This window comes from Protopterus annectens, chromosome 10.part0, assembly GCF_019279795.1.
Source record: "Protopterus annectens isolate FY-2018-M chromosome 10.part0, PAN1.0, whole genome shotgun sequence".
Taxonomy (NCBI): Eukaryota; Metazoa; Chordata; order Ceratodontiformes; family Protopteridae; genus Protopterus; species Protopterus annectens.
The window spans coordinates 420,454,867-420,469,575 of NC_056744.1; the positions used below are offsets into that span (position 1 = coordinate 420,454,867).

General features: G+C 43.6%; 1 protein-coding gene across 1 annotated transcript in view; it reads right to left on the bottom strand.

Annotated features, from left to right (window-relative positions):
• CDC73 (cell division cycle 73) overlaps positions 1–14,709 on the bottom strand; it is a 2,122,897-nt gene that overhangs the window by 1,797,442 nt on the left and 310,746 nt on the right. Inside the window, exon 6 of the mRNA XM_044085321.1 lies at positions 14,435–14,523. Coding sequence (XP_043941256.1) covers positions 14,435–14,523 — 89 coding nt within the window. The remainder of the gene's footprint in view (positions 1–14,434; positions 14,524–14,709) is intronic.

Here is a 14,709-nt window from a genome sequence, read left to right on the forward strand (position 1 = left end):
CAACACAGAACCATTTGGGACCCCCACTAGTGACTAGTCTCTGTGGAGTTTAACTTCCCCTATTTTGATTAAATACTTAGGACAGGGACTTGACCAAGGTTATGTAAAGAGCTCTACTCTTTACCATCAAAGCGAGTATGTGACAGATGTATTTACTCAGTCACTGGAGGCCAAGCTCTGACAACAGGAGTGCTTTTATGTGAATCAGGTTGTCAGTAGAACATATGTTGCACCCATCTCGCACAACATGAAGCGGCCAGATAGACTCATACATGTTGAGGCACTTAAATGTAACATTCATAAACCCCAAAGACATCCTAGAAGAAATGCATGAAACTAATGTCCTCCTTCAAAGCACCCACATCAACACTTACAGCTACATCTCATACAGCCTCTACTTCTAAGCCCTTAAGACAAGCCACAGCCCAATCAAAAATTCTGATCATTACAGACTCCATTATGACAAACACTGATGTCCCCCTCACCAGGCTAAGTAAGGAGGAAGTCAGTCAGTTGCTTGTCAGGGGCCAACATCTGCCATATTACACACACACTCAGGAAACTGAACCACAAATACCAGTATGACTCCGGCATAGTCCATGTGGGTGTAAATGAACCAAGACGTATCTTTCTAGACTTTAAGAGACGCATCATGGAGCTCTCGGAATGTGTGCCCCAGGCTGGCATGAGCCTAGCATTTTGCAGCATTCTAGCTCATCCAGGGCTGATGCCACAATATGAGCAAAAGACAATGGACTTTAGCTTAGTTTCTGGTGTTATTCTAAGGGGGTGCAATATTTATCAGCATAGTAGGAAATGGTCAGACCATGCGGCTTTACCAGGGATGGTCTGCACCTCTTACCCTCTAGACTTTTGAATATTAGCTAAAATACTGCCCCCTCCCCATAGTGCCTTTCTTACACAATGCCAAACTGATAATACTTCCAACACAGCAAATAAAAACCAAGAAAATCTAAATGTGTTACTGCTCAATGCCAGGAGTCTAAACAAGAAACTCCACTATCTACAAGCTCTCCTCATCCTATAGAATGCTAATGTCTGTGCAGTAATCCAGACATGGTTTCAAGCCACAGAGAGCACCCTGGCAGTGCAAAGTCAGAATACCTTCCACACAATTATAACAGTTACTGCAGAGGCAAGGAATAAAGGTGGAGTCTTAATTTACATAAAAATATACATAAAACTCAAGGCTGGTCAAACAATGCACTTGAGCTTCTCTTAGTTCCAATCACCCTAGGCAATATCCCATATGGCTTCCTTGTAAGGTATAGGTCTATCTCTATGACACAGGAAACACATGTTGAACCTTACTGTTAACACTCACCATCCATCCCCATACTATATTTGTGGGCAACTTCAATTACTCCCCTGATAACTGGAAATCATATACTACTACAAATATGCAGGCGCAGATTCCCAAGTTGGTAAACACAAAACTCCCTGGACAGGATTGTCAATACACTGAACAGGGGGGTGCAAACATACTGGACCTGGTCCTCACTAATATGACTGTGCTGCACACCCCCTAGTATAATGTCCTCACTGGTGAGGTCAGACCTCAAAACAGTATTCTGAAGTAAAACCAAAACCCAGAAACCCAGCCAAAGCTGGAATGTTCAGGAACTACTCTGAGGCAAACTTCCCATTACTAGCCGATAACCTGGCAAAAGTTCAATCTCCTCTAAAACACAGAGACCAGTGCTGCCTACATAGAGATGTTCACAAAAAAACTATAGAAGCATGTTAATAGCACATAAAGGCAGCTGTACCCACCAGGAATAAGTACAGAACTAATAAAAAACTAGTCACCCTGGTGAAATCAAAACATCAACAGGTTGTATAACAGAAGAAAGAAAATCATACCAAAAATTAGGAGACCTAGCACCCAGCATGATAAAAGTGCCCTCAAACTAAACAAGCAACTCATAGGACAAATAAAGCCCGTTAAAGCCAAACAAGAGGTAAACTTAGCCTTGCAGGCAAAGGAAAACCACAATGCATTCTTTAGCTATGTCCGCAACCTCAAATGCAGTACACAATTATGTGCAAAGCTCATTTTTAATAGAACACCTATACTGAGCCAGAAGATAAAGCAAATCAACTGGTCCCCCCTCTCTACCCCAGCCGCACATCAAGAAATACCATTAAATATAGCTCCTCCTACTATCACTAGAGAACAGGTCCTCAATGTACTCTCGCAGGCCAAGAACACTTAATAGATGGGCCCCGACAATATCACAGGTTGCTTTCTAAATTGTATGAAATATGACCCATCAGGCCCTCTGGAACCATTATTTAACAGAAGCCTCTAAACAGGTTTCGTGCCTCATGAATAGAGAGTGGCAACCATCATCCCTCTGCAGAAAGTTGGGCCATCTACAGACCCATAAGTCTTGCTAGTCTCATATGCAATGCCATGCAAAAATGATAATGGAACCCACATGGTAAGAGTTGCAGGAGCTAGGTCTGACTCTAAACCGGTTACATGTGGTGTTCCCCAGGGCTCAGTCCTAGGACCCCTCCTGTTCAGCATATACCTCACAGAAGTACAGGCAAGCACAGGAGGACTATGGCGGACTAAGTTCGCAGACGACTGCAAACTACGGGCTATAATTGACTCTCTGGCTGACACAGACATCCTCCAAAAGGGTCTCACTGAGACAGATACCTGGTGTCAAAACCATGGCCTCAAGATAAATGCCAAAAAGTGCATAGTCATCCCCTTTGGAAAAAACAAAGTACCCACAAACTACCACATAGGTGTTAGACCCCTAAATACGGAAGACAAGGGATCTGGGGACCCAAGTAGAAAGAAACCTCTCCTTTGATGATCACATTGTCAAAAAGGTTAGAAAATCCTTCTATTGGCCCACCTAATCACAAAAGGGTTTGCATCCAGATCGAAATAAGTCATTGGGCCCCTCTATGCATCACTCATCAGACCCAACATAGAGTACAATGCCCCACTTGGGATGTACCTTACAAGACACCTGCAACAACTGGAAAGACCACAGAAGTACCTCACCAAGAAGATCACTGGCCTCAAGCAGATGCCTTGTACAGCTCGACTGAAGAAACTCCAGCTGTACTCTGTTGCATACCGCCTACTCAGAGGTGATCTCTGCCTGACATACAAGGCCATGTCCAACCCAGAATTGATGGACATGCTCCACCTAAAGAAAACCATATCCCCTCGAGCCAGACGCTCCAGGGATCTAAACCTCACCACAACAATAAATAGGACATGCTGGATGGATAGATTCCTCTCCCAGAGACTTCCCATGCTCTGGAACAAGATTCCAATCTACATTATGCAGAGCTCCTCGCAAACCCTCTTCAAGAGGAACCTTGACGAGTAGATGGGAAACAAAGTTTACCCCAGGGATCACTTCAATGGCTCTGCTGGACAGAGGCACAGGGAACTAATCTAAGGGGGCGGCGAAAGCAAACACATTCCAGCTAGGCTTAGAAATGCCTTCAGGCAGATAGCCTAGTACCAACCTATGGAAATGATTGGTAATGACATAGGAAACCTCTAGAAACTGGAACAAACTAGTATGGTTTTGTCAAGGCCAGGTCATGCCTACTCAACCTGGTGGACTTGTTTGAGGTGTTCACGAAAGTAATGGGCGAGTGCAAACTACTTGACATTGCCTACCTTAACCTGGCCAAAACATATGACACTACTCCACTTACGGACTGCTGACAAACTAAAGAGGTTAGGTATAAACCCTTATGTCACCCGGTGGCGTACTAGCTGGCTGACAGATGGGACTCAGGAAGTTAGAATTGAAGAGTCTACCGCTACAAAGAGGTCAGTCACAAGCAGAGTCCCACAAAAATTAGTCCTAGCACTGCTCTGTTTTGGCATCTACTCCTTTGAAATCAAGGCCAAGGTCAAGGGTCTCTGGCTGACCAAATCTGAGGATTACTGTAAATTAGGAGCAGTCACAGAATCCCCCTGCCAACATTAATGTTCTCCAGAAGGGCTGGCTGGCACAGGCCACTAACATGTGTCAGAGTCATGGACTAAAACCAAATGACACGAAATGCATAATAGTAACCTTCAGGACGTCTTCCACCACTGGTAACCACTACACTGACGATACACCCCCTAAAAGTCAGCCCAGTAGTTAGGGACTTGGGGAAAAGTACAGTTTTGTACCTACCATAAATGTAGATGTTCGAGTGCTCATACAGCTGCAGTCATTACAGATGGGGTTATCCTGCCGTCAGGCGGGTCCTCGGTCGGCCAAATTCCAAAGTCTAGGTCTGGCGTCGGTTGTCGTTGCTTCTTCCCTGACGTCAGTGTGGCAGGGGTACAAAAGAGGCAGCCAACGCCATTTTCTTCAGTTTTTCTTGCCCCAGATGTCAGGTGCCCCCAGAAGGAAGGCAAAACATAAGGTTATGCAAACATATAAAATAAAATAATCAAAAAACAGTAGTTGCAAGCAAATACACCATAAGAGAATACCCCAAATAGGTTGTATGATGAGGTGTTTGTCATAAGGCCTGTCCTAAGAGGGGACGGAGGGGGGGTAACCTGGACTGCAGCTGTATGAGCACTCGAACATCTACATTTATGGTAGGTACAATCGTGAATACAGCTGCAGTCATTACAGATGGGAAGAATCCCAAAGCTAAGTAAGAGTGGTAGGCACTAAGTGGAACTAGGAGGAGCGAGGATTCCCTGCAAGACTGCTGTGGCAAAACCCGCTCTAGATTTAGAGTATAGTGGAAGGTGATAGTGTTTGGAGAAAGTGTGCACTGAACTCCAAGTGGCTGCTTCCAAAATGTCCTTGGTAGGAACCCCCCTGAGGAAAGCTGCAGAGGTAGCTGTGGCCCTGGTGGAGAGGGATCTGATGCATGCAGGCACAGTTTTTCCTTGAAATGAGTAACAAAAGCGTATGCAGTGGGCTATCCATTTTGAAATTGTCTGTTTGGAAATAGCCTTTCCTTGAGCATCTGTAGCATAAGACACAAAGAGTTGCTCGGATTTCCTGAATGGCTTTGTCCTGGCCAAATAATAACGAAGTTGTCTGTGAATGTCCAAGGAATGTAGTAGTCTTTCCCCTTTGTTTTGTGGATTTGGATAAAAGGTAGGTAAGTGGACAGTCTGATTCAAAGCTACACTGGATACTACCTTTGGTATAAAGGTAGGGTTGGTTCGTAAGGAAACTCCGTCCTGATGGAAAATGATGAATGGTTGCAGCCATGAGGGCCTGTAGCTCAGAAACCCTGCGTGCTGAGGTGATAGCCAGAAGAAAGGCTGTTTTCCATGACAAGTATTGTAGTTCTGTTGAAGATGCTGGCTCACAGGGAGGAAGGGTCAGCTTTTCCAATACGAAGTTGAGATTCCAAGCAGGGATTGGTGGTTTCCTTGGGGGTTTCATATTTTTTGCCCCTCTGAGGAACTGCCTTAAGAGAGGATGTGAGAATAAAGGAGGAACTGTGTTGTATTGAGCAGAAATGGCTGAAGCATGGATCTTGATGGAGGAGAATGAAAGTCCACTGTTTAACATCTCAGCTAGGTACTGTAAAATTTGAGGTATATTTATTACCCAAGGATTCTGGCCCTTTTCTTGATTCCAAGTACAAAATCGTTTCCATTTGGCGGAGTAGGCTTTTCTAGTAGAAGGTCTTCTGGCCTCCAAGATGACATCCTTCACCTCCTTGGAGAGGAGAGTCTGTTGGGAAATCAAGGAATTCTCCATGCAGCTAGATTTAGGGTTTTGAGCTGGCTGTGAAAGGTTTTGTAGTTGTGCTGGGACAACAGAAGAGGGACTACAGGTAGGATCCATGGTGGGGAATGTGTCAGGCTCTTCAGGAGCGGATACCAGTGTTGTCTTGGCCAGTCTGGAGCAATGAGAATCATTTGTGGCCTCTGCTCTGGCTTTTAATAGAACCTTGGGCAGCAGAGGAAGAGGAGGGAAGGCATAAACTGTCAATGTTGTCCAACTGAAAGACAGTGCGTCCACTTTCCAGGCCTGTGGATGATAGGTCCTTGAACAAAATTTTTTCAACTGGTAATTTCTGTGGGTAGCAAAGAGATCTATGTCTGGCTGTCCCCATGCCGGAGTTATCTTTGTGAAAACTTGAGGATGCAACTTCCATTCGTGTGGATCTGTCATATTTCTGCTTAGGTTGTCTGCCAGTGTGTTTTCCTTCCCTGGCAGGAATTGTGCCTGTAGTTGAATTTGCAATTCCAGTGCTTTGTTCCATAGGGTCATGGCTTGCCTGCACAGGAGGTATGAATGAGTTCCCCCCTGTTTGTTTATGTACCACATCACTGTGGTGTTGTCTGTCCTTATCAATAGCTGGCCTGGATGCAGTAGGTCTTTGAAGGTCATAATGGCATTTTGCATGGCTAGCATTTCCTTTTGGTTGATGTGCAGGTGCTTCTCTTTTTGGGACCATTTTCCCTGAATGCACTGATCTGTCATGTGTGCTCCCCAGGCATAATCTGAGGCGTCTGTTGTGATGATTTGAGTTGCTTGAGGTACACAGAAAGGGAGACCTGTGTTTCTTTGGCATGCTTGAGCCCACCACAAAAATTCCTTTTGAAGGCAAGGAATGAGTGGTATAATTGTTTCCAAGCTGTGGCTGTGTTGAGACCATAAGTTTTTTTAGGTACCATTGAAGTTTCCTCATATGCAGCTTTGCACATGGGATTAGTAGGATGCAAGATGTCATGAATCCCAGAGCCTGCAGGACTTTCCTTGCAGTTAGCCTGGTGAAAGTTGCCATTTTGCTGAAGTATTGAGACAGTTGCCCTTGCTTGTCTGTCGTCAGGTAGGCCATCTGGGTGGTTGTACTCAAGCTGGCACCCAGGAAAATTATTTGTTGAGAGGGTATTAGCTTTGATTTCTTTTTGTTGACTGTGTATCCCAGGAAGTTCAACAGTTTTATTACAAATGCCAGGTGCTGCAATAGAATGTCCTTGCTGTCCGCTTGGATCAGGCAGCCGTCCAGGTATGGGTAGATTTGTATTCCTTGTAGTCTGCAGAAGGCGATTACTGATGCCAGGCATTTCGTAAACACTCTGGGCGCAGTAGGGCAATGCAGAGAATTGGTAATGGGTTGAACCTGCAAGAAATCTGAGGTATCTTCTGCAATCTTGTCCGATAGGGACATGCAAGTATGCCTCCTTGAGGTCCAATGTTACCAGCCAAGACTCCTTGCCCAGCATGGGAAGAAGTTGCTGTAATGTGAGCATCTTGAATTTTGGCACCTGTAGATATGCGTCTAGGATGGATAGGTCTAAGATAGGTCTCCAATCTTTGCCTTTCCTTGGTACCAGGAATAGTCTGGAATAAAACCCTTGACCTTGTTCTTTTGCAGGTACCTCTTGAATCGTACCTCTTGAATCGCTTTCATGTCCATGAGAGCGGAAATTTGTTTTTGTGCCTCTGCCCTTTGATTTTGTGGCAGGTCTGGCATGCCTCTCATTTTTGGAAGGGTGTGAAAGTGGAATCTGTAGCCTCTAATATCCAGGATCCATTTGTCTTTGGTAACAATATGCCAATTTTTTTGAGAATAATGCCAGTTTTCCACCCAAAGGCGCTGCCATTAAAGCTTTGCTTGGCAGGTGTAGGGGGAAGTCATTGTGTCGGTTTTCTAAATTACTGTGATCTGTCTTCTCCATCTCTTGGGGTTGGTGCTTGCCACTGTCTGACTCTGAAAGATCCTTGAGGTTGTCCTCTACCCCTAGAGCATCTGTATCTGCCCCTTTGAGGTCTGTCCGTGGCTGGAAAGGACCATTTTTTTGAAGGCCAGTTTCTGCTGAAACGTGGAGGTTGTACCTGCAGGAAATCCTACACTGTTTGCATTGATTTCGCTTTTCCCTCCATTTTCTTTAGTAACTCCTCAGCTTTAACTCTAAACAATACATCTTTTTGAAGAGGTGCATCTAATAATTTAGCCTTGACATGATCTGGTAAGGTTTGCTCTTTGAGCCAAGCATGCCTACGTATAACAGACCCCGTAACAGCAGCTCTGCATGAGGCCTCTAAAGCATCAAAACCACACTGCAAGGAATGTTTACCCACTTGCTCTGCACCATGCAACAAATCCTGCAACTCTCTTAAATCTGGTTGTTCTGGTTGTGTCATTTTGCTTTTCAACTGAGATAACAAAAACTGTTGATACTTTAGCATGTGGAATTGACAGTTTAATGCCCTCATAGTTAAAGTGGCCGAAGTGTACACCTTTTTCCCCCACCTTTCTAAAGCTCTGGAATCCCTCTCTGAAGATAATGGGTTTTTAGCAGTAGAGGCCTTAATTCCCTTGGGACCCTGTGAAATAGTTTCTGGGTCAGTAGTATGGCTTTTATATAGGAACTGGTGAGAATCAGGAACCCGGTAATACCGGTCTGGTTTAACAGGAGCTGGAGGTAAAGAATCTGGATTAAGGCTGGCTTCTGTGTACACATCATCCAATATATCCAAAACAGGAGGGATAGCCAGGGGCCTATGCTGGGGGAGCAAAAGAAATTCCCTGAGCCTTTTCTTGGAATCCGAGCAATCTTGGCTTTCCCAGTGGAAGTGTACCCTCAATGTATGCAGGGTTTCCCCAAAAGAGTAGTCCTCTGGGGGGGGCGACCGCGGGAATAGACTCCTCAGTGTCTTCAAAAGGTGAATAGGCGTAATCCTGGTCCTCAGAGTGTTCTGAGGTAATGGAAGCTTGATCTGAGGAAGGGTAGTCCTTCCTCTAATCTGGGTCTTTTGTCCGTGGGGAGTTGGGAACCCCTGATAAGAGTAATCAGATCCTCAGCCATTTTAAGCATTTGCTTTTTAGGCATGGGTCCTTGAGAGGAGGTCTGAGGACCCTGTTTTTTGGATTTCATGGCTGCTTTAGATTTAGTGAAAGTTTTAATAGAGAAGGAGGAAGGCCTGAAGACACCTTGAGAAATGGCAGGCCTGTCTAAATTCTGAGATTCCCCGCAAAGAGTGGCGTCGGTATCTGCAGGAGGAAGGGGGTCCGAGGAGCCTGCGACCTCAGGTACTGTAGTCACCGGTAATGAAGTGTCATCGGTACTTGGGGGCTGCATAGGCACCTTGCTGAGAACCGGAGAACTGGTAGTCAGCCTAAGCGTGGTCTCAGTAGTCGGTGCGGACCTCGGATGTCGGTCCTTATCTTTGCATCTTTTGATCAAAACTGGAGTCAGAGTATCCGACGACATGATAGAATTAAATTTTTTGCCAAAATAATGAAGGGTGAACTTCGCCCGGCACTTAATAGTGCGCTTGTTGAATCTAGCACAAAAACGGCAGGCCGAGACGCCGTGGTCTGGGCCTAAGCAAGGTATACAGTAAGAGTGGAAATCCTTATGCGGTATTTGCTTCCCACAAGAAATGCAATTATTAACTTTGTCTGACATCAGTCTGAGGCAAGAAAAGTTTCCCCAACAGGGTACTTAGCTTACAAGAAGACTTCGGCTGAAATACTTTCGTAAATCTCAGGAGCTGGCCGACCGGCACTTGCGAACTGCTTCTGCTTTGGGCACCACGCTGCAAGAAAGACTGAAGAAAATGGCATCGGCTGCCTCTTTTGTACCCCTGCCGCACTGACGTCAGGGAAGAAGCAACGACAACCGACGCCGGACCTAGACTTTGGAATTCGGCAGACCGAGGACCCGCCTGACGGCAGGATAACCCCATCTGTAATGACTGCAGCTGTATGCACGATGAACATCAAATCTAGCCTTTGAACATCACGTGTCTACAGTAGTAAAGAAATGATTCTATGCTGTGCGACTTATAAACAAATGTGCAGCATCTAGGTCCAAGGAGGTCAATGTCCTACTATATTCTGCAATCAGACCCATCAAGTACAATGCCCACTTTGGTATGTACCTAGCCAGCAACATCTAACAACTGTAATGCCCACAGATGATTCTCACTAAAAGAATATACGGCAAAAATCACATATCCTATGCAGACCACTTCAAAGCCCTATTCCTGTATTCTGTCTCCTACGTGCTGTTGAGAGGAGATCTAGGCTTGGCACACAAGGCATAGTCAGACCCCACCCTGATCACACAACAGCCGGAGCAAAAATACGAACTGTAAAACCTTTAACAAACACTATAAAACATGCAAGTAAACCAAGGTAATAAAGGGTAAGCGCTTTCTTCTACTATAGTATACACTTTCTCAGATTAACTACCATCGAAAGTTCTATCTTTTTTTATAACAAAACATTAATGGTTGAATTTAATGACACGTTGACCAAGCCCCCAACAACATCACCTCCTCATTAATATAAATAAAAAAAAGAATCAGAAGTTGTCCAGACTTGTAAAATCATCAATGATCTTGCCCGCCTTACAATAATAGGGTGCATACGTTTTTACCCTATTAAGCTGAAAACATCATCTTTCTAAGAATTTCAATTTTAAAATGAAGCTAATAGACATTTGATTGTTGAGTCTGGCCCAGTTTGTGGCATTCAATTCTCAACTGCCAACAAAGCTCAAGTCTTTCCAAATGCAATGTCCACGGACCACCCCTCATTGGTGGAATAAAGTCCTGTAATACAATAAAAAAAAGAAAAAAAAAAAAAAGAAAAAAAAATAGTAAACCCATGATCAACACGGTCCATAAGATGTTTTCACACGGCATGTGAGGGTTTTTTTCCCTTTTATCATAAGTGTGCTCGTAAATTCTGTCCCGTAAACACCTCTGTTTTGCCAACATAAAATCTTGGACACTGTTGGCTCGGAGCACAATAAACCACTTTTGTTGTACTACAATTATGATATTTATTTACTTTGCATGTAATCCCACAGATTTCAAATGAAACTCCAACTGCGACATTTACATAAAGGGCAACGGCTACATTTATGTATACCACTGTTTCTGCTGTTATTCGAAACTTTCAAGTAAAAATTTAAAAATGGGGCCAAGTCTATAAACAAACCATGGAATATTACCAAGTTGTTCCATAACATTCCTATCATAGGTCAAGATTTCCCAGGTCTTATTCAGAAGATTTTTAATATAATACCGGTCTGAGAAGAATGCTGCAATAAGGGAAGACTTGTACATAAAATCCCTTGTTGGAGGTTGTAGCCATGTTAATGCTCCATCAGGCAATACATTATTGGATTCCTGTGGTGTTTCAAGAATTTGGGAAACAAAAATGTTTCTTCTTGCGTTTACCAGTAACTTCAATCAATTCGTTGATGAACCCACAGGATAACCCCCACTTTAAAAACAGTTATCAAGGTACAATACTCATCCCAAAAGCATGTGTTGTCTGTCACAATCCTTGCGGACCTAATGAATAGGACCCGCTAGAGATTCACATATGTATCCTACAGACTATCCCCTCTCTGGAACAGGCTCCCCATCCATGTGAAGCAAAGTTCCTCCCTAAGCCAATTCAAGTGCAAATTGGAGAATTGGCTAAGGAATACGAAATTCATCCCTGATTTGGCACCTGTGCTCTAGTAGACACTGGCAGCCTATAAACGGTTCATCTCCCAGCCCTCTGCTTGCACTTACCAAGGGTACCAGTACTTGTCTAGGGATGTGGAAGGCATGGCTAGGCTTCAAACAGCCCCACTGGTTGTTAATACACCTATGAACCATAAAAGTAGCCATCCTGTGCTGTATTAAAAGCACTTAAAATATTTGATAATTCCTATTCCAAGCTTTGTTATTCCAATATGAAAGCGATTCTTCCTAATTTGTATTAAACCTTTAAATTTTCATCATCAAATTGCTCCTAGCATCCCTATTGTGTCTCGATACCTCCAAACCAAAGATGTTTTGAAGCTTTTCCTCACACAAACCTTATGTCCATATCAACTGTCCACTCAACATTCTGTATCACATTGAACATGATTTTATTTCAGAAAGCTTTTATGGCATTCCCTCAGACCATAATCCAACAAAGATGTCAACATTGTCTTATAAAGGGGCACCAATATTTTTGCATTTCTTGACTCAAAATTAAATTCCTAACAAAAAAAGCCTACTTTCCTTGAAACTTACCAGAACATACCAGGTACAGTAGTATGAAGGGCACCTCTACTGTCTAACTGCTGCTAGCCTGTCTTGGCACAGGTGCATACTGTGGGGTATTGTAAAACTGTTCAATTATGAGTCTGTGGACACCATTTGGAGGCTTCTGTCACCTTGCACATACACATGTGGCTGTGGCTTAGTTATTAAACTAAGGTCTCACCTCCATGCATCTCATCTTGCATACGTAGGGGTCAGGCTTCAGCCTAGTTGTCAATCTGTTGATATATTTCCATTCATCTGTTATCTTGCATGTACACGTAGGGCTGAAGCTTAGATGTGAATATGTGGATGCATTTCCATGCATTTGCTATCATAGACACATTTCCAAGCATATGCTACTGTACATGTCCAAGTGGGCTTGTAACTCATTTGTGAAATTCTGGGTATATTTCCCTCCATTTGTTATCATGCATGTCCATGTAGGGGTGGGGTTCTGCAGTGAAGCATTGTATTTTGTCCCTTGTGTATTTCCGCAGGAAACTAGTAGAAAGCCAGCAGAGAACTGTACTATAGCATGGTTAGTGCAGCACTTACTATTATGTAGTACTATATTCCGCATGCCTTTGCAGGACACTGTCATTAATGCTAATCTCTCCACTACATCTCCCTTCTGCAGGTCATTAATGCTAATCTCTCCACTACATCTACCTTCTGCAGGTCATGAAGCAGAGGAGTTTGAGGTGCTTCAGCCACAAATGGCTACTGTCCCTGTGGCTGGTGCTGTGGCAAGCAAGAGAGCTGTAAGTGCCACACCTATTGGGGGAGGCTAACCTCTCCCAGGCAGGCAGCTCAGCTAGATTGCTGCCGCAGACCAGCCATCAGTATGGCAACAAGTGTGGAAGGTGGCGGATAGTGTGATGGCCACAAGACTGCTGCCACCTTGCTCCTCTTGGAATAAACAGCAGATGCACTCAACTGGCAGGCCCTTGCCAAGAAGCCATCACAGTAGTGCGTGGCCCCCTATTAATTCTGGCTCAAACTGTTATTCCTCAGGGCTATTTTGCCCTGCTGCTTAAAACCACCATTACAGGATAACCAATCCCTTCTGAGTTGCATGCTCCTCTCCATCACCATTTCTCTACATTCTGTTACTGTTCAGTTAAATTCCCCCCCCCCTCCTAGTGTGTGCACATCAACCTCTCTTTGCCTGTACTATTTCTGTGCCCCCTGCAGACTATCATTTCCCACTTTCTATCCAGTTTATCTACACGCCTCTCTGCTTGTACAAGTGGTACTGATCCTCAAAAAAAGCACCTAGTCTCCACCTCCTTTCCATGGTATGCCTATTTATGCTTTGGCTACTCCCCATTTCTTAAATGTACTATACTCTCCTTCCTCCCCTTTCTTGGAACCAGTACCAGGTGACTAGCCACCCAAAAGCACAGTTAAAATGAACTGCAGGTTATTACTACACATCTCCTACTGAATACCTGCCCCAAAAATCAAATATGCTACCTACTGCACATGGCTGCTAACTTGCTAAACAATTTACCACTTGCTCTTCTCCACTTTGGTTGGTCTGCAGCTCTGTAACCTTGCTCCAAATGTAACATCTGCACACAGCCAGATGTGCAAATTGACTGCTACATATTCATGTATGCCTTACAATTTAGTGCATTACCACTAAGTGGTACAACGCTTACTCAGACATGCAATGCACCTCTAAGTATCAGCCATGGAGAAAGTAGCCTTGACTGCAGATCAAAATGAAGCAGTACGGCAGTCTCCCATCAAGCTATTTTTTTTTTTAATTTGTTATATCACAAAATAACAGCCGCTTACAATGATGCAAGGAAAATAATGCTTAAAAGCTCAACATGTGATGAACACATTCATTTTTTTTCAGTTTCTGAATGTAACTGGCCTTAAACTAATCCAGTGGACAGGGTTTAGGGTAGACTAGACAAGAGACTCAAAATCTTAACATTGTGTTTTTCTTAATTCAGTACTTTCAGGACTGAACTGGCAAATCACCAACAATAAAACAGATTAAAAACAAAACAAGATGCATATTGGAGTCCCTATGGGTTTTCCTTATTAAACTAGAGAGTTTCAAAAAGGAATATTTCAACTTAAGATAATATTCTAAATGAAGATAAGTATGACAGAGTGAAAAGCGGTGCTTAAAGGCCAACAGCTAAAGCTCATACATGATTAAGCAAATTAAAACCAACTTCAAACTACTTTTACAGCAAAATGTATTATAGGATGATTTCATTTTATGACAAGTCAAATATTTCCTTTGTCAGCATTCTGTAGTCTTTGTTCTAACAATTCCTAGTCTAAATCAAGCATGACATTCACCACTTTGATAAACACACACCACAAATGCCAAAATTCAGTTCCCAAAAAGGCCAAGATGACCTTCACTGGTCCTTTACCTGATCTGTTCCGTCTGCACAATTCCTTCTTTGTGACCTTCTAAACGGGCTGCCAAACGCTCTTTATCAAGACGTACACGTTCTTCATCCTACAAGAATATGGGGATTATCAGAAGAATCTGAAAGAAAAACATACTGACCAATACATTTTGCTGACACATTCAAGACTGTGCTTTATAATAGTTTGCCCAAATCAAAAAGAATGAATCTGGTGCTTTATGGCAAAAACAGAAGACCCCAAGGGTTCATTTCTTGCCTCCCAGGAAGCTAAAGTA